The sequence below is a fragment of the Pollicipes pollicipes genome, unplaced genomic scaffold (assembly GCF_011947565.3).
Source record: "Pollicipes pollicipes isolate AB1234 unplaced genomic scaffold, Ppol_2.1 Scaffold_7261;HRSCAF=8764_pilon_pilon_pilon, whole genome shotgun sequence".
Lineage (NCBI taxonomy): Eukaryota > Metazoa > Arthropoda > Thecostraca > Pollicipedomorpha > Pollicipedidae > Pollicipes > Pollicipes pollicipes.
The window spans coordinates 10,225,606-10,246,386 of record NW_023597054.1 but is presented as its reverse complement, the minus strand read 5'-3'; the positions used below and the strand labels follow the sequence as shown (position 1 = coordinate 10,246,386).

The following is a 20,781-nucleotide window of genomic DNA, read 5'->3' as shown; positions in this document are numbered from 1 at the left end:
GGCCTCCGTCGCCTGCCCGCGGCCGTCCGTCAGCCGACCCGTCGGTCTGCATCAGATGCCGGCCGCCCGACGCCGACGCCCCGGGCGCAGGCCGCCGGCCGCCGACAAAGTGAAGCAGAAACAACGACAGATAGCGGCGCCGCCGGCCAGAAATGGCCGCCCGCGCCGGCTGCGCATCAAACACAGAACGGACCGCCAGCCAACGGTCAACGCAAGTCGAGAATGCGCGTCCAACAAAGCAAATTACTCACGCGCACGTACAGGGGGTTAGTTGCATATATACTGTCGTGATATAAGCGTTGTAACGGTTTATCACCTGTTCCGTGGGTGAACGCTGGGGCGCTGATGGATCGACGATCGCTGCAACGTATTTGTCCTTGTCAGGCTCGGCTCGTCACTATGTGGACCGCAACAAGCGGCGTAATTTGGGTCTCGCGAACTTCTAATTTGTTTGCCGTTCTTTACAATGGCCTAATCGCCTACGAAATTGTTGCATTCCATATGCCGTGCCTTTATTCAATGATCATATTCATAACCTGTCGAGCAACGGCACCCCAAATTATCTGCTCTACGGACTCGAAGGAAACTGTCGCACTGCCATATTAGGCCTACGGGTGAGACATTGGCGGTGGTATTCCTTCATAAGTCTTTCTTCGTGCACTGCGAACTTAAAATGCTCGAAGTGTCGATTATTGGCTTTATAAGTGACAACGCAATCATGTTAACAAGGGGCATACGCAGGTCGAACTTTTGACCACTTTCTTATAGTTGCTCAAAGCAAGGACCCACATCCCTCCGTTGTTCGGACGCGATTAAGTGTCGCACAGTTAACGGCTTGCTCCGTCATCAAACACAAATGAAGCGCCCAGGGGCCCCGGTGAGTTTCAGCATCCAGATCGAGAGCCAGGACTTGCGTGACACCCGACCGTATGGCGACCTGCGGCCACGACGGAGACCGTCTGTGGCCTGGACCGCAAGACATCCGCGTGCGTCGAGGGGTCGGGTGACCGGCTAGTGATGCGACGATCGGCGGCCGCAGGCGGCACCTCGTCTCCCAGTAGCCAGCACCGCTCCGCCCGCTGGCCCGGTGCACGTGCCGTTCCCACCAGCGGACGACGCTGACCTCGCCAGCGCCGCGGTCACTCGGCCTCCAGCGGTGCCTGGCGGCGGCCGCGCAGCCCGAGGAACGCGCCACTCGGCGACCGCTTCTCATCCGCCGCCTCCTCCAGCATGCCGCGCAGCGTCTCCAACGCCGTCGGGCCACTCTTCTTGCCGCGGAGCCCGGCGAAGCCGCTGGGGACCCGCCGGGGCCCTGTGCGCTTGCCGCGGAGACCGCTAAATCCGGACGGCACCTTCTTTCCCCTCAGGCCGGTGAAGCCGGAGGGTGCGCGGTCGGCGCGCTCGTACAGGTCGCCGTACAGCTCGCTGAGCCGCAGCAGGCGCGAGATGGGGTAGGAGAGGCGCCGCTGCCGCGTCTCCAGCGCCACCTCGTGGGCCAGCCGCGGTGCGTCGCGCTTGCCGCGCATGCCCAGGAAGCCGATGCGAGGCGGCCGTTGGTGTGGCGTCTTTAGTGCCACGGCCACGGCCAGCAGACACGCTGTCAGGCCAGCCAGGTGACAGATGCTGCAAGGGAGGACAAGACTAACGGTCACGGCCAGCAGACACGCTGTCAGGCCAGCCAGGTGAGAGATACTGCAACAGAGGACAAGGCCAACGGCCACAATCATCAGACACGCTGTCAGGCCAGCCAGGTGAGAGATACTGCAACAGAGGACAAGGCCAACGGCCACGGCCAGCAGACACGCTGTCAGGCCAGCCAGCTAACAAATGCTGCAACAGGGGACACAGTTGGCTGCCAAAGCTAGCAGACAGGCTGTCAGGCAAACCAGCTGACAGATGCTGCAACAAGGACAAGGCTATCAAAGCAAGGCTATACCTCTACGACCAAGGCCAGCAGACACGCTGTCAGGCCAGCCAGTTGGCAGCTGCTGCAACAGAGCACAAGGGTAACGGCTACGACCGGCCACGATGGGCCGTTAGACCGGCCAACTAACGAATGCTGCAGAGGGGACACAGTTGTCTGCCAAAGCTAGCGCAGACAGGCTGTCAGGCAGGCCAGCTGACAGATGCTGTAACAAGGAACACTGGTAACTGCTGCGGCCAGCAGACAAGCTGTCACGCCAATCAGCTACAGAGCACGCAAGTGCCAGCCATGACAGGGCGACCCACCAGCTGAATAATCAATGATACGATATACGAGCGACAGATCAGACTGATCCCTGATAAACGAAGCGGCGGAGGCCCTCAGAGGCACGATGACATTGTGTTGAATGGCTCGGAAAAAGTGCTGGCGGTTAGGTTTCACGTAGAATGGCCATATATCATCCTTTTGTCCTTTCTATAAATTTTGGTTTCCAAATCAACTGAACGCTCCGGCAGATACTGCACATTTCGGGTGCAATTCGCGTTGTTTTTAGCTGCGATGGCTGTTCGATGTTGGGTCTGGATAACCAATTGTATTTCCAGCTGTGCAATACCTGAACTCATTTCGGCGCTCGAATGGCGTTCTACTCGCGTGTCAACACGGCGGTCAATGGCCGTCGGCAATGCTCTGCGCGCCTCCACCTGTGCTGGCCGGCCTGGTTAATCGAGGGCAGTTAAACATTATTGATAAAGCCTGCTTGAGCCACTGTGGTGGGAACGTAAACGGACTAGACTCCTTAAAGTAAGTTTCTTCCGGAGCAGGTATCACTGTTAGATTGATGATATACCTCTACAGAAAGTGCATGCGCCATGGCATATCCCCTTCGTTCCAGAATTTATCTCGCGACCGCTTTGAGCCTACGTGGCTTAAAACAATTGCTTTATTCTCACAGTCCCTAAAAACAAAAGGCCCCATTTAAGCGCAAAACGTCACCTTTTTTCTTATCATTTTGTGCACAACTTCCTTATGCTCGCGTAATTAAAGGCTTAGCTTAGGAAAAAAACAGAACATCAACACAACTATATTGGGTTTTGTCGAATCGCACGACTTCCAAGTCAATTCTCACACCCCTTGCTTTGCTCTTTTTTTGCCTCTCCAATGAAGACGATGTCTCGAAAAAACGCATCTTCTAGCAGTTAGCGTTAATGCACCACGTCCAGATAAGGAGACATGGCGCCATCTGCGAATGTGCGTCTTCGCCAGACTAGCCGCCCTCAGTCGCGGGATTGGATGAACAGTTTGGCGTTTCTCTGATGGATTGTAAGCGTGTACATACCTGTGGCGGCAAACGTTCTCGCCCGACGCGCGATGCGCCGGAGCATCCCACCCAGCTGCCCAGGGCAGATTCAGCGATGAGCAAGGGGTGGGGCTGCTGGATTATGCCATCACGCATTAATAAATGAGCCAAGTAAATATGATCTTACTTCAAATGTTTCTGCAGTGTTTGCTGCCCCAGCTTTGCTCCGGTGTTCCCTGCCAGTTGTGTGACAGGTCAAAATCGGTTTGAAGCTTTGCAAAACTGCGGTTCGGCAGCGCACCTAATATCGAGCCTTCGTATCACCAGCCGATTCGGACAAATGTAGCAGCAGATGCCGCTTGGAATGCCCGCGGGCGCCTGGGCTGCGTTAAGTCTCTCGGTAGCCCTGGTATCTCAAAATCTGACCATGGCATTGTAAATGTTCAAAAGGTAATCAACAACCAAAGTCAGTCTCGCTCAAGAATCGTTGAGCTGACAGCCGTCATCCGGCTGATGATTTCACCAGGTCACACAAAACACCTAAGCGATCACCAAAACCTTCGAGTGACTTCAAAGCCGACTGCATCCTTCCAAAGGAAAAATCGCCGTGGAAGCCTTCACCAATGACGCCACAATTCAGTTACCTAACCCAACGTCAAACTTTGTTTTGCCTAAGTATACGTCAAATAAACATCTGTGACGTCCTACAAGTTTGGTGTACGTGTGTAGTACGGTTGGGAAGCATTTCTGAAACTTGGACCGTGGTTATTTTTACGCTTCTAGGCGGTCACGGGTAAAAAGTCTGAGCCTTCCGGCGTCACCCAACAAATACACTGGAAGACCACCACATGGCGGTTAGCGGCTTCAGGCAAGTGAGAATGGTTGGGCGATTTTCAGACGCCATGCTGAAACTGCGTACATGTTTGCTGTTCAGTAGTGGGTTAGGAAGCACCACATGCCTTGAGACGCTGGACAACAGAACACGTGAAGCCATCATGCACGCCGTTGACATGATAGAGCTGAGGTGAGTGAGCAAAGATGTTTCCCTGCAGGACAACCAAGAGGAGCAACAGCCCAAATCACGCCGCACGCTTTGCCACCCCCATCACTATCACATACTATGCATGAGTCATTTAGAGGGCATTAGCCGTCAACAGTGGCGCAGCCAGGGACCTTTGGGACCATCTCTTCCCCACCCTGGAGGTGGTTGTAGCCCTCTGAGACCAGATGACATCTTGGCAGTTGAATATGCCTGTCAGGCTTCTAAGAGAGGAAAAGCGGGTTTCAAGGCATATAAATAAAATACAAGGGCTAAAAATTCCCCTGAATCCAAACACAGGTCCACTAGGAAACAAAGAAAGGGCTTGCTTGGCTGGAAGGGCTCCCTTTGATCCAAATTTACCCCCTTCCTTGGCACATTCCTGGCCACGCCGCTGGCATCCCAACAGTCGGCAAACAGCGCATCCATCGCGAGCGGTTCATGCGCGAACAAGCGACACTAATCCTGTGCCCGGGATTACCCGGGCACAACAGCGACAGCATCTGGCTTAATCCCGGGCACAACAGCGACAGTATCTGGCTTAATCCCGGGCACAACAGCGACAACATCTGGCTTAATCCCGGGCACAACAGCGACAGCACCTGGCTTAATCCCGGGCACAACAGCGACAGCATCTGGCTTAATCCCGGGCACAACAGCGACAGCATCTGGCTTAATCCCGGGCACAACAGCGACAGTATCTGGCTTAATCCCGGGCACAACAGCGACAGCGTCGGGCTTAATCCCGGGCACAACAGCGACAGCATCTGGCTTAATCCCGGGAACAACAGCGACAGCGTCTGGCTTAATCCCGGGCACAACAGCGACAGCATCTGGCTTAATCCCGGGCACAACAGCGACAGTATCTAGCTTAATCCCGAGCACAACAGCGACAGCATCTGACTTAATCCCGGGAACAACAGCGACAGCATCTGGCTTAATCCCGGGAACAACAGCGACAGCATCTGGCTTAATCCCAGGCACAACAGCGACAGCATCTGGCTTAATCCCGGGAACAACAGCGACAGCATCTGGCTTAATCCCGGGTGCTGTCCCTCGCAGAGAATACCACGAGGGCACTTATGGTCGAGACCGCACCTCGGGACGTGAGGTTTCAGTCGTGTAAAAAGGTCACCAGCTCGCGCTGAGTCCCCAGAAGTTTTGCTCTTTTCAGTAGGCCGCTTCTGAACTTGGCTGGCCCGCCAACTGACGTTTCACTTCTCTGGATATATATTGGTGTTAATTGACCAGTTCAGAAGCATCCCATCCGCCGAAGTCTGGGTTCATTGATTGGACAGCTGCTTGGCGCCCGCTCGGTGTCGCTTGGTTACAACTTGGACGGGTTTTAATTGTATATTTTGTAAGTGGCCAAACCAAGCCACCCGGTGCGGCTTGGTTAAAAGTTGCACCGTTTTTTTGTTTGCAGAAGGCTTTGTTAGCGTCTCTTACATAAACATTTAAGTTGAAATCTTGTTCGGATGCGGTCTCGTTTCAGGCTCGCACAATGCACTCGCAAAAATTTTGATCTCTTCGTAATAAGGCATTCCTTATGCGTTTCTGATGGTCTGCGGCTTTGATACCTTGAAGTTTTTTTTTTTTAGCTCGTCAGTATTAAATAAAAGATAGAGGGCATGCAAAATGTTGCAAATAGGCGATTTTTCGCACGAGTGATCCTATACAAGCTGCTTAGCGTTGTGCAGAGGCTTTCACAATGAAGAAACAATAGTCATGTTGAAAGTGCCCAAAGAAAAGATGCAGGGTAATCACAGCTAAGGCTGGTGTTTTCTTAAACATATATTCATTCTGCTGTCATGCCTTCAGTGACCATAGGACCCAACAACGTGACCGTGGTCAACAAAGTGACCATAGGACCCAACAACGTGACCGTGGTCAACAAAGTGACCATAGGACCCAACAACATGAATATGTCATAATAACCGGTGCCATACTGGGTGAAAAATACAGACGGCCCCTGCCTTCATCTGACGCAGTGACCGTAACGAGGTGATGGCTCAGGAGCCAGCGCGTTGGACCCTCGCGTGAGTCGCTTACACAGATGTGTGCTTATTAACAATTCTTGAAGGAAAATACCTGTACGTCTCTGTACATGGCGTCATTGATTAACTCAAAGTGAACTATCTTTTCAGGAGGTGTGCGTATTCTAACACGTTTTTGGCGCAGTGTGCTCTAAAAGTCGCCGATATTGAACGGGAATCGCATTGTACGAATATTGATGCCTTGTATGCAGATAGCACATGTTTTCAAATTACACCTACCAATAGTCCTAAGTCATCAGCACTGACAGAGAAGATAATACATTTCGCCTCAGTGCACAGATAAATGAAAACAGAGATACAAAAATGAGGACACCAGCTGAGAAGAAAGCACAAATGCACGCTAAAATCTACGATGCATCAGCATACATTGGCAAGCAGGTCTCATTTGAAATACTATGTATTGCATTGCGAATGAAACCAAAATGGGTCACGTGACATTGGAACTCCTGTAACCAACCAAATATAACTTCTACAAATCGACTCATTGCCCCAGGACACCAAAATTAATTTTAACACATGCACGACTCATTCCCTAACCAAAGTTTATTCCACGCACTTCTTGAAAATTAAGCGTATAAATCTACGTCAAGCCTCGCTCTTACTTTAGCATGATCAAAAGCCAATCAGTAGATCCAGCTGTTAACTGCTCACTGATGATGGCCTACAACAGAGAACAATGTAGCATCACGTTTGGTTGAACTGAAATGTGTCACTTGTGTGACCAGCCGACTTTTATTACTATTTTAAGATAAAAAAAAACGCGAAAATCCAAGCTATCCATACAGAGGTTTTGGGAGCAAGTCTCTCCAGCTTGCTGATGCTTTAAATGCTCAAGACTCATGCCAATTTTTCAAATGTCCTAAGCTCTGATTGAAAGCAGGTCATTTCTGTCCATGTGCACTGGAACAACCAAAAGGATAAGTTTAAATAGTTGTTAGGCATTGTATAGTGTCTTTCGTGGTTACATAATTACAATATGCTGAAACCGTCTTAGGAAGCTCGGCGCTTTCGCTTGTGAATAGAGTAGGATATAATTCCTTAATTTCAAATGCGTATTGCGGTGTAGCAGTACTTAAACAGCATCATGTATCATAGCCAGGTACGTGGGTGTCGATTTCTCAACATGATTGGAGGGGGCAGAGTCGTGGAAGTCGCCATAAGGGAACAGGTACAACAAGCTTGTGGGATTTCGTCCCTCATGTTCAGGTTACCCATTATGTATATATATATATATATATATATATATATATATACATATATGTATACATGTTTATGTGTATAATTTACACTTTGATGAATTTTAAAGTTCACATGCGTAGCAGCAGCATTCACATATGGAAGCCTCGACGATTACATAACCTTTCCATAAAGGCACCTGCTCTGTAAATTTGAAGGAGTGTAGCTGCAGCTCTCTCCTGCATACGAAAAAATGTGTACATAATTTGCCATTATGTCGCTAAGTAATTTCTTGCGTTTTCATTCATGTATCCACAAAAATGGTGTCCAGTGTGCACAATCTATGTGGTTATGACAACTCGTTTATGCCCAGGTTCTTGGTTATTAACCTTGTCTATGGTTCTTAACCTTCCACAAATTCGCCCAAACAGTTACCTTCCTGTGGAGAATCCCTTTTCCCCTCCATTTTCAACGAACACGAATTGCGAGACTGCTGAACTCCTAGCGACCCCTTTTCAAATCTGTTGTGTCTCTGGAGGGAGAGTATCCCTCACCTGTTTCGGTTCGAACGTGTGAAAAATGAAACACCAGTTATGCCGATGTCATGCGCAAAGCGGGTTGGTTAGAAGAGTGTTGCTGATTGACCTCCTCAGTGGCCATATGATTTTGCTTACCCACACATAGCACGATGCTCAGTGAGCTCACCCACGCAGGGGCGCAGCCATAGTATTGGTAATTGGGAGAAGAATTCAGGGTTAGCAACCCCGCCCCCTCCCCCTCTCCCGTCCCCTGGTGAAAGACCTCCGCCAAAAAAGACGTCACCGGATATGGCCCACTTGATTCTGATGGACAAAATGGTTTCGTTTTCTGTCGATATTAACATTTTTCATTGAAACGGAAGTCAGAAGGCACCAACAGGTGCAATTCCGCTTGAATTTTGAAGTCATTAAGCTGAATGAAACAGGATTTAAATGATTTGGTATCATCAACTACCCAGCGCTTTTTATTTTACAGGACTAAATGGTTGTGACGGATTTTTTTCTAGGTTGTACAGGGACACCGTGAACGTAAATCGTAGTTCGAAGTGGGATAATCAATTTGTATTTACATCATCCTGTTTTCATATGAGAATGTTTGCCTTTGTTCAGAATCGATAGATGGAAAGATACAACAGCACAGTTTTGGTCATGCGCCCCCGCAAGTCAGCACAAACCCCGACGCCCGGCATTGCAGTCTCCGAGGTCGCGCGACGTCGGCCCCGTATCTTGCATAAGGCGGCAAACGGGAGCAATAATACAGCAACGTTTCTAAACAGAGTGCCTTTGAATGCTCTAAGATGTCAATTACTAAATACAAAATGTGCTCCGGGAGTATGTTTTACTTACTCCCTTTAATGTGACCTACAGCCTGCCTTTCGTGCCATACAATCGGGCAATTGATCGTTGGTCCCGAGGGGTTCTTCGGCTTCTCCTGAAACAACTCGAACACTGCTCCAGACAGACTCTGGGATCCTTGTCAATGCAAGACCTTTGTTAGGCACTGTGGTCCCCCGACCGGCACAGGGTGCCCCTGATTGGCTCAGGGGCCCATACCAATGTAAATCGCGGAACTTGGCCCTGTCCCTGCCTGAAAAAGGTCCCTAAGTCCCAGGCGCGACGCTGGAGTAGTCTGGTGACGAATCTTTCACGTGTCACGGTCGTTACGCCTCCATCATAGGAGTGCAGTTCCGCAATATAGGAATGGTGGGGTGAGCTTGGAAAATATAGCCCCAGACCCACTAAAAGCACAGTACTTGCCCGCTTTGACCCACTTTCCTCTCAATGTCATGGAGTTTGAATCCCTCCCCTAACAGACCATGGAACAGCAGCCCTGGTCGACACCCGTGGTTAGATATATACAAAAAGGATCATCGCTGCGTAATCTCCACTATCAAAACTAATTTAACTTCTATGTTTATTATAGAATCATCAAAAATATTGAATGCGTTCCCCACACACCTCTTCGTAAAGATTTTAGATGTGGGATGGTTCATAGAGTTGTCGGCATTTTTGTAGCATGCCAATCACTTTATCCTGTTCTAAAAACGAACAAGGCAAAAATTGACAGGCTTTCAGCCACTCGCCATAATAACGTTTTACCTCCTACCCCCCACCCCGTGTTGGTTATGGGTAGGCATGGGATCTGTGGATGTTGTCCACTTGTCGGTGTTGATACCACTATCCAAAGCTTTCATGTCCACGCGACGTCTATCCCGACAAGCTTTTGAGGTTATTAAGCAATTGGGTACTCAAGCAATACACACTTCAACATCAGCGACTGTAAGCCGAACGCTTGGCTCGTTGTTCACGAAACGTTTTAACATATGGACCAAAATATTTTTGAAGCTACGCTAATGCCCACATGTGATTAAACGATGTGAATGCGCCCCGCCATTGTACCGTAGGACTGGATTTCCCAGTAAAACAGTAGATACGGGAGGCGGCCTGCTGCCCGGCGCGGGCTCGTCGGCCGCCCGGGTCCGGCGGCCATTAGTCAGACTCGGTGAGCGCGAGCAGCCGCGTCAACCTCGACCCCGTGCCGCCCCCGGCGCAAGTGCCGCCGCTCAGCCGGCCGTCAGCGGCGGACAATGCCCGAGGTTCAACCTCGGGCCCTTGCTCCCCCCCCCCTCCCCCCGGCGCAAGTGCCGCCGCTCAGCCAGCCGTCAGCGGCGGACAATGCCCGAGGTTCAACCTCGGGCCATTGCCCCCCCCCCCCCCTCCCACCCTCGGAGCAAGTGCCGCCGTTCAGCCGGCCGTCAGCGGCGGACAATGCCCGAGGCTCATCATCGGCAACGACGGCCCACCGACAGAACGGCCTCACCGCCGGTGGGCCGTCGCCGGTCGCCGACGCCTCGAAACGGGGGATCAGCGCCCCAGCTCCACGAGTCTGTGCCTGGGCGGCTCCGGACACGCCCGTCAAAGGAGGGCCGCAGCAGGGTGAGCGGCTGAAATGAGCCGCCGTCCGTGCTGATGTGCATGTGGAAGGTTGTCTCATGATGTGAGCACGAGCTTTTAGGTCATCGAGATGCCCATGGTTATAGAAACAATATACCATTCGAAAAGCGTCGAGTTGGACTGTTGCGTTTCTTTTTATTTTCATTGCTGGATACATGACAGTTCATTCTCTGTGGTTATTGACCAAGTATGACATCCAGTCGGGAACAATATCCACTTTCCCAACCAATAACCGGCACCAAAAGGATGGGAAATGATAGGGAAACGGCAGGGACTTGCAAGAATAGCGTTATTGCCGCACCTGGATCGATAAAGGGATACCCCGATACCGCGAGTTAATACGCATTAATGGCGTGCTGACCACACTTGTCCAATGGCGGTGATCTCCGCGTATGACCCTGCTTTGCGACCATCCAACAGTCAGGGGGGGGGGGGGGATCTGTTGGTCTAAGCCAACGCAACTTATATACAAAGATATGCAGCCCTGATCTACTTTGAAACATTTACCTCGCTAACTCTCACTTCATAGGTCGTCAGCGATCGTCAGTCAGGTGAGGATTACACGCGCCACTCAGGTCCGTCGTCCATTGTTTAGAGGGGTTGATCAAGTATGTGCTGCTCTTATTGTAAATGACCCTCCGCTACTGCTGTCAGGCAGCCTGGCTGTGAAATGTGAATGCATTGAAATGGCGAAGTGCGGTCTAATGACACTGAACAACACAAATCCCACGGTCCATGTGAGTCGTCATATTGGAATGAGGTCGTCCCCATGGTCATCCCTGGCGCCCAAATGCACAGGACGCCAGGCCGATAGTTGACGAGCGACGGTGGCCATGGGTTTGAGTTTTTCCAGATGCGATAATATTACACCCAGAGGGAGGAGATCCCTTCACGAGCGGCAGCCGTGCTATGACCGCGTGACGCGGCACATCGCCCCAGAGCCTGCTGTTTGCCTGAAACGCTGGGGCGAACGCTGGGCGCACATAGCTCGGACTTTTTGGCTGGAGGCGGCAGCGCGCTTGTGCAGGATTGTCACTGCCGTGGGCGGTAGTGAGGAGTCTGTTACTGCCATTGCTGTCATTTTGACACAGTCTTAATGTCACCGACCTTCCGCACCTGCCAGTGGTCCAGCCGTCTCTGAAAAGGTGCCTGGATTTGGAACCAACGAGGCGAACTGTGCTCAGCTTTAATCACCGCTCGACTGAGCGTTTGTCCTTGCCTCATGCGGGCCATGCTGATGCGTTCTCAGCGTAAATGTATAAATACGTTTTATTAACACATACTTCCACTTCATCACTTACATTACGCGCTGGCACGAGCCAAAGCATAAGATCCAAGCACTTGTTGAATGCCGTCGGGCACTGATTTCTTTGATGAGACTGATCGTTGGTCTTATCTTTCATGTTCTTTTTCATACGTAAATGAGCACAGTATGTATATGATGGATTGGACGTGCTCTGCACGGCCACATGGCAGCATGAAGGCGTCCAGAGAATTGTCAGCGTCTGCCATAGCGGCACCGTTTCTGTGGACTTGATCGATTGCTCATACGCTGGATGATGATCATTGCCTGCCAATCGTCATATCATACTCAGCCGCCCTTTGACAAGCACCATCAAGCGCGATTAACTGAAAAGGGGTGGTTATGTTAAGAAATAAGCATACCTATCCGCGCAAGGTAATTATGCTAAACGCGCGCTTATGTCATTTGCGGGCATTGTTTCAATATTTTAAGTGACATCAGCGTGCAAAAGTCAGAGATGGGCCTCACTCAACTCTGTGAAGGCCATCTAAAAAGGACTGCTAGCGACGTTAAGCCTCGAGATGAGTACACTCTACACAAAGGCCGCGCGGGTAATCCTAATGCCCAAAGGTACGATACCCGGATAAATCTTTAAGGGGTCTCGATTTTTGAGTTCTTTTTACTCCTGTGCCACAACGCCAAGATATTCGTTGATTTTAACATGCGACCACCTAAACAGCAACCGTGCATGGCCAATGGTTCTCGCACCTGACCAACCATAGCACTGATCACCGGTGGCTGCCAGGTGTCGCGCACCAATAACCCCTTTTGATTCACAGGGATCATTGCAAAGAACAACGATGGCGAATTCCCGTCATTTCGTATGGTGCAGTCACACTGTCACCAGTCTTAGTGGCGCCCGGATCAGCATTGCCTCGTGACCACCTCATGGCGCTTCAGACGTTGTAAGTTTTGGTCTTCGCTGCCGTGTATGTAATCCCGGGCTGGTCTGTTCTTACACTGGGCTTGCTCGCTTAAAACTGGTTAGTATCTGAGCATGCAGTAAAACAAAATCCAACAATTTGACTGAACGCGTCTTTTGGCTTCCACATAGTGAATTCTTGGAGTGCAATATTTTCTGTGAAAAGAAAATCTGGGCCGACAGAGTACTACCGCCATGCCAGCTACATGGATGCCGACGAACTTCGGCCGTTACCACCGCACGTAACCAGCCGGGATTTTATCCAGGGCAAACCAATATTTTCCCCCCGCAAGCCTAGCATTCCCACTAGCGGCACTGGTCGAGTGCCGCCACTCAAAGGTATTGGGACGCAGGGTCCTGGGTGTGTGCTGCCTCTGATGTCATCCCCCAGATCACTGGCACATCACGCCCTGCGATATCATGAATTAGAGGCCAGCGCACCGTTGTGCACTATTGCACGCGGGCTGCGGAGCTCAATCCCGCGCCACATTTGACGGACATCCCCAGGCGCGTTCCAGCACATGACCAGTAGTGAACCGCCGGCTGTACGTGAAATGAGCGTTGAGGGTCTTCAGGTCCTAGTTCTGGGCATTTCGATTTTTTATGCCAAAAGTAACCGACCTACAGCATGCAAGGCGATATTGGTGGTACGATTTTGCGAACAAACGTTAATATCCACTGTGAAAAACTCAAAGTTTCCAGTCAGTGTTCATGGTCGCAAGAGGCATAGCCATGATTTTTAAAAACCCATGAACTGCAGTACTTTTATAATCGCTTCGTGCTCCTGAGCGCAGCTTTGAAACGTTGAGCCCCTACAATTTTGTGCCAATGATTGCTTGATAACATCGCTTAACAGATACTACCTGGCGTATTGAAGCCCGGCTATTTTCGATATAAGAGCTCATGCTGCCAGTTTTCTTACGTTCAGCGCCTGCGTTTGGTTCAGTGCGGCAGACTATCTACTGGCCTACCCAACGAGGACTAAAATAATTTTGTGTTGGTTTCATACGCTTCATACTGTCACGCATCTACGCAAAGAGCAGTGTTCAGTGAGGACTCTTATCCGATACCCCTCGACAACCGATTCAAGTGGATCGATATACCCGAGGCCTTTCATGTAAGGCGACGGAATCCAACAGGTTAGCGTGCCTGCACCGCTTAAGGGTGACATTAGAGATATTAATGCCTCTTTTGGCAGAACATTTGGGTGACATCCTCAGCCAGTCCCAAAATAAACTGGAGCAGACTTTGTTCGGATAAAGCATAAGAAGCATGCACATTCCGCGCATCGTGAAAGCAAATTGTTGTGAAGAAAAAATTATCTTAACATTGGGAAGTAAAATCTGGACAGTGGATGTTTCTGTGCTTTGCTGATAGCCGCCAGTAAACTTCTGCTATTTGAAACCCATTGTCAGTTATACTGTTCGGGGATGTACAGTCACCAATGGGGTCATTTGGTGCTCATCAGAAGTGTGAAAGTGTTATGATGTGGTGTGCTGATTTGTGATAGACAAATCGGTATTATCACATTTCCAGTCCAATGACTCATAGAAGTCATTTTGGAGTCCTGTGAACGAAAAATTACCAGAAAAGTAAGATGCAACCAGATGGCCCAAATGCACCCTGCAATGAAGTTCAACTATCCTGACCTTGACTCTTGGCTGTTGTTAGTAGCTTGGTAAGATTCTGAAGCCCCAGAACGCACTATTTCGTTTGGCTTCAGATTACAAAGCTATGCGGTTATTATCACAGGTCCTGGATAGCACTGCGATCGATGACAAATTTTGGGCATTTCTGGTAGTTTTGCGTAACATGAAACGTTACCAAACACGTTGCAAGTGCTACCCGGCAATCGCTAGTTGGGGTTGAATAGAGCTATCGATGGCTGTTTCCACTTTCCGCATTCAACGACGAGATGCTGAGATGCCATGGCATACCTTTACTCCTCCAAACGGTCATGATGCTGAATGCCTGGTCATGTGCCTGGGATATTTTGATTAACCGTAAGAAAACAGTTTATCCGTAAGAAATATCGGGAGAGGCGGCTCAATCTCCTACTCACCATCACAAGTGTTCTCAGAATATTAACGTAAGTACATCAACAAAATACCCCACCAGCAGCAGACACCATTTGCAAAACGGGAACCGCTCATGCGTAGAATAAGTCACAGACACAGCTGTATCAACATGGCTCCGTTGGTTCATCGGCTCAAACACGCACAACATATGCATTACAGCATTACCGACCTGCGTGATACAGCACTGGCAAAAGAGCAGAGATGACGTAAGTCATTTTATGCTCAGGCGATACTACTTGTCAGTTAACTACGACAATTGCTCAAACGGTTCTTCCTAGCAGGTTATGACATCTGCGTAGCCGTTGTCAACAGCTATAACACCGTCCGGAATTTGTCGCAACCAATGACCGGCATTTGTTTAAAAAGGTATTCTGATATGAACGTACATATGTACGTGAACATGGCGGTGGACTGAGCACCGCAAACATAGCGTTAAACAATCCTTGATTCATCTGACACGCACTTCTGAGGGTCGCGCACCGTCATTTTGAGGGCTTGGTGTCGTTTTTTCTCTTTATTTGAGAGGTGGCAAACAGCAAACCCGCTCTGCGAAACGTGCTCGCAGGTATGTTTTGATCAAAACCGCCTTTGTTCACGCTGCTGTTACATTCTTACTGCTGCGTGCTGCTGTTAGGTGCTTACTGCGAAAGCACTGTCACTTAGCACTGCTACGTTTTTCATGTGCATACCATTCCTCAACGAACCTTTCGATGGTCTTTTCCTATGTAATTACTCCGACAACTAGCTGTAAAAACTTGAAGACCTAGCTCCACTTTGAACAGTTGGCTTTCGCTGTAAGTAGTCAAGTGGTACCAGGCATAGTAATGGTCTATTGCATTTTCCAACCCAGCTCTCCGATACTCGCGCGAGCATGCTGAGGCTCACGTGCGCACGGAGACGCCAGGCAAGTGTCGAGCGTCGTGTGACGTCAGCAGCGCCGTCTGCCGGCAGCGCCTCGACGAGCGTCGTGTGACAACAGCGCCGTCAGCCGGCAGCGCCTCGACGAGCGTCGTGTGACGTCAGCAGCGCCGTCAGCCGGCAGCGCCTCGACGAACGTCGTGTGACGTCAGCAGCGCCGTCAGCCGGCAGCGTCGCGGCGAGTGGCGGCCGGCGGCCGGGCGAGCTGGCGCTGCCTAAGCTGGCTGGCCTGCGGACGCGGCTGCACTTCCTCGCCAGCGGGCCGTGAAAACACCAGCCACACTAGGCCCCGCCATGCGCCATGAAGCCGCCATCACAGAGGCCTCCCTGCCTAGGACTTGTTGGCCTGTGGGTGGCTTCCGGGAGACGATCGTATGCAGCATTTGAACGCACTTGATTAAATCTTTCTGGATCCAATAATGGAGCCAATTTGGCAAGCGTACATATCGACAAATGACATTGCATGGTTGAATGTGTGCCACGTGCCAACGGCTTCTGGCAGGCTCGGCGGCAAATGCAATTTTTCCAATGCAATTTGACGTATGTGGTTTGGCTTCGGGTCGGAACTACCGTGAGAAGCTTTGGATCGAAGCTACTGTGTGAAGATTTCACGACTCCACGAAAAGTGTTACAGAATTTAGAGCAAAATTTAAGCACATATACACGTACATGCGCAAGGATGATATGATCAATATTGATCAGTTCCATACCATGTGCTACTCACGAGGACGGTTAAGGGTAAGCGCACCCGTCTTGGGTGGCCAATAATGGGAACAGCGTAGACAGGCGTCAGCGAGAGCAGTCCTGAAGGAAATCGATTCCAAGCTAACGTGATATAAAATGAAAATTGCGCGACCAATTGCCAAGCTGCTCTACTTCCTACTCCCCACCAACTTTGCTTTGAACTATGCACCAGTTCATCCAGCTAGCTTATTGATGACGGCCCAGGGTACGGGAACACACGTATTATGACTGCCACCTACGGCTCCAGCGGGTCCTCGTCACCTAACGAAACAACCAACGCAATCTAGATTCCACTCAATCTATTAAAGCTAAACACCTGTCTAGACCGTTCTCAACAGCTCAATACCAGCCTTAGGTCATGAAAAGTATCTGAAGATCTTCTCCGATTGTGAACTGAAGTTAAAAATGTGCTCTGACACTAGGCGAAGCCAACTGACACCGGTCGGCAGACAACTCCGGCAGCAAACCTCAGGGTTCGAGTTTGCGCCTCCGTCCGCCAGCTGGCGCTCAACATTCCCTCGGATGGCGGCGGAAACAGCCGCTCTGACGAGGGTGTAATTTAAAGGATATGAGAGCCGGCAAAAACGCATTATGTCATCTTACTTTTCCAAAAAAGATATAGACCAGTGTCGTGTCAAAAAGCTGATTTTGAAAGCCAGCAGTTGACTGACATTTGCCACTTTGCCACACCTGTATGTCGTCATACCATGTGATAAGACTATTCTGCAGCATTTAATTAGGTCGTATTCCACATCAAAGTGAGCCAAACACCTCAATGAAGATGACCTAGGCCAAGCCTAGTTTCAAAAAGCTGGAGAACGAGACTGCGCATTTTTATTTGCGGCACATGAACACATTCACCAAAAAGATATCCGTCTGATCGACTTGCCCTATTTACCAATGGCTTAACAAATAAAATAACAGTGAAAATCGGCTTGCCATCGGCCCGCACGCTGAAAAGACGCAACTAAAAACGCACAAGTTTGTAGTTTTACTGTATGAAACTAAGCCCTCGTTTCACGCATCTTACGGTATGTTAACTAGCGTGTCATACGTTTTGACAAGCACATTCCATCATAGCTCGTTTAAACGCCTTGTCATAGTTACTTCTTCACATGTTGGGGGGAGAGGCTGTGCATACCAGGCTTGAGCCACACGAGCTGATTTGGCATGTCATAAGTCACGTCCGCTGATGACTTACTGACCGTGTGAAGTATTCAGTGTGTCAAGGGCTATACAATATCGATTTCCACTCTGCCATATCCCATGTAAATATGAAAGCAGAAAGCGGTCTTAATTTCCGCACGCATATCCATTTGATAGAAAGACCTTGTCTAAGGCCTCTTGTCACTGAAACCAACAGTATTGATACACCGTGGTTTGCTAGTTTGTCGTTAGCTTTTTACGCTAAATATCTGATGCAACTTTCTGAAAATCTGGAGCATGCACAGACCAAATTGAAAGCTGTTGACGGCTATTAATCAGCCTGACTACATGAATGTTTTTGCCTGCAACTGGCCGTTCCCTACAACAGAGCGCACAGAAAGTGCCCTGGTCGCTTGATGTGCTTGGCTTTTGTCAGGGGCCTGCTGGCTGTCGCACAGTTCTTGGCTTTCGCGCGGTCGTTTACAGTTTTGGAGGCCATCGTATGGACCTCTGGCCGCAGCAGGCCCGTGCTCGCCGGGGGCGTATCTGACCGTCTTTCTGCATAGCCCGTTGCTCTTTAGGTGTCCTGTTTAAGTAGCCCCTTGCTCTTTAGGTTAGGTTTTATTGATTCCTTTGAATGTCCGTGTATCTGCTATGGGTATTGTGTCTATACTCGAAGCTTCTACACTTCGAGAGATTTATTTCCAAACACTATACTATAACCACACAATACTAACACCATCTCAGCCTTTCGAATTCTTTGAGTACCGGTCCTCCTTCCCAGCGATTGGTCTGCTCAAACCCAGTGCGCTGTGCACAACACATTAAAAAAAAAACTGTCGGCTCCTGACGCTTCAAAGATTATTATAAAGAACAATGCAGCATCAATGCAGCATATGCTAGTGTTAAGTAAAATAAGGCATGATGAGATGGCGTCAAATAAGCTTCCTGTCTGTCTTTATTTCTAAGATTCTTGGAGAACTACACGTAAAGCAACAATTCTACTCCGACCACAAAACCAGTAGGCCCCCACTATCTTGCTTCGCCGATGGCAATGTTTTGAGCCTCTCTTACGAATGGTTCCTTGGAGCTTCAACGTGGCGTTCCGGATTTGACGCATCACGCTGTGCCATAGTTCGCCCAAACGCAACCAGAGCTTATCGACAGAGTCGTGTGGCAGACGCCTGGCGGCCTCGTCGCGCGCGTTGCTTCGGCATATCATTGTCACCACTTCAGTGGCCAGACAAGCAGCTGATTTTGCTTTCCATCATAACGCACCCGCATCTGCTACCTTTCAGCCGTTGCGGTATAGACCGAAAAGGCATGCAATGCCATTACCGTACATCGGTGTTGTGTTGTCATTTCCCATAGTTCAACACATGGACTCTTGGTTGATCTTAAACTTTTTCTGGAGTCACTCGGTACTGTGAGAATGCCCATACAGAGGTGCAGCACCAGTAGCGCTGAGATGCGTGTGACAGACCAAGGTGAGATTGCAAGCCCAGAGCTAGGCGAAGTTTACACGAAATTAGCAAGCTCAACTTATGAAGTCTGGTGAAGTCGCATCCATGCTCGGCAAGCTGAAGCAGTCCTGGTCAAACGTACTGTCCGCGACCCGCAGCAGTTTTGAAGGGCAAACCCGTACGCTTGCTCCTACTAGCATCTGCATGCGGGGATGGCTGTCCTCGTTGCCCCCCGCTCCCGTTTCCGCCGTCCCCGATGGTCATGTATTCATGTCACATATTTTTAAAATCGCCTTCTGAAAACCTATGACATGCCCAGTTTCACCCAAACTTACCGAATTATAAAAAAGATCACAAAACTATAATTTTGATGTAAAGTTTTACAGGTGTCTTGGAACTCCGAAATAACAATAAGTCGTAACCCGCTTCGAAGTCTTTGATACGGTCATATACGCTTAAATATGGCCAGTTATCTCTAACTTGCCTGTAATCAAAATAAGAAAGCAATTTCACTTTGCGGCTCACTGAGGTGGCTTGATTTTTTTGCGTCCTGCGATACAGAATTCGGCTAACATTTTTGGTTACATCTAGGGCACCAGGCACTATATCGGATTCTTTGAGCTTATATAACTATGGCGCGGTGAGATACAAAAGGAAACCAGCCTTGCAATCCGATCTGTCTAAAAAGCACGAAAATTGCGCCCAATCGTATAGCATGACATCAGCGTAAACTAACTGCCTTTTAAATATTGGTGGAATAACCGAAATATAAGTGTGCATTGCACCACTAGCGTACAGAACAAAAACTAAAAAGGCGAAAAACGACTACTTTTGACATTACTTTCCATATTTTGAGCCGCTTGAGCATGCATCCAGTCAAACACATACACACATACACACACGACGCTGCTGGTTATCTACAATCGGTCAAAGCCTTCCCCTGTACCTTTGCATGCTTGCCACCTGTTGGCCAGTCTGCTGTGTGCGGACGAGGGCAGCCGCCCTGGTGACCCGCGGCGGGTCAAGCGCCGAGTGCCGTCCGCCGACGGCCTCTTGTATGCGCGCCGGCGTCGGCAAGTGCCGCGCTGCCTGTTCGACGAAGCCTGTCTGCGCGCTCCCGTCGGCCGGCCTGGAAGAGAGCAGCGGCGCGACCGAGCCGAGCCGGCTGCTGCTGTCTAGTGGGCCCGCAAGGATCGGTCGCCGGCTCCTCGGACCTGCCGGTGGGCGCGCAGCTCCCAACCTCGCGCCCGCCGCTGCCAGCGTCACTTGATTACGTCATACGTGCCGACCAATGGCGGCACGCACCACCCACGCGGGGACGGCAAACGAACCAAATAAGACGCATTGCCTTCGTTTCCGAGCCGCTTCTCGAGCTGGAAGGGTAATTGATGCTACTGAGCCTTGCTGATTGCCGAATAAGTGAGGTAGAAGCAAATATGATCAACGATCTCATCATACCCATAGATCAATGCTAGACGCATTCAGACAATACCATTTTAGATAGGGATGCGCAAGTTTCCATGGCCATTGCAGACATGATAACACCGCGTGATGGGCAAGCACGTGCGCTGGACTGATCCTCGAGGGAGGTAAAACGCAACTGGTGTTCTTCCACACGCCATGCGGGCATTTTACACACTGGTGTCAGACCAACTAATATACCGGCCCGATTATGCAGCAAACAACATCTCAGTTGGCGTGTTCTTAACGCACTCATTTCA

General features: G+C 50.0%; 1 protein-coding gene across 1 annotated transcript; it reads right to left on the bottom strand.

Moving 5' to 3' along the window:
- Positions 1-6: 6 nt before the first annotated feature.
- Positions 7-20,213, bottom strand: LOC119112605 (tachykinins). Its single transcript, XM_037236824.1, has 2 exons — positions 20,007-20,213; positions 7-1,623 (listed from the first exon to the last, which is right to left on the bottom strand). The coding sequence occupies exons 1-2, from the start codon at positions 20,012-20,014 to the stop codon at positions 1,140-1,142; spliced, it is 492 nt and encodes a 163-aa protein (XP_037092719.1). The 5' UTR covers positions 20,015-20,213; the 3' UTR covers positions 7-1,139.
- Positions 20,214-20,781: the final 568 nt, after the last annotated feature.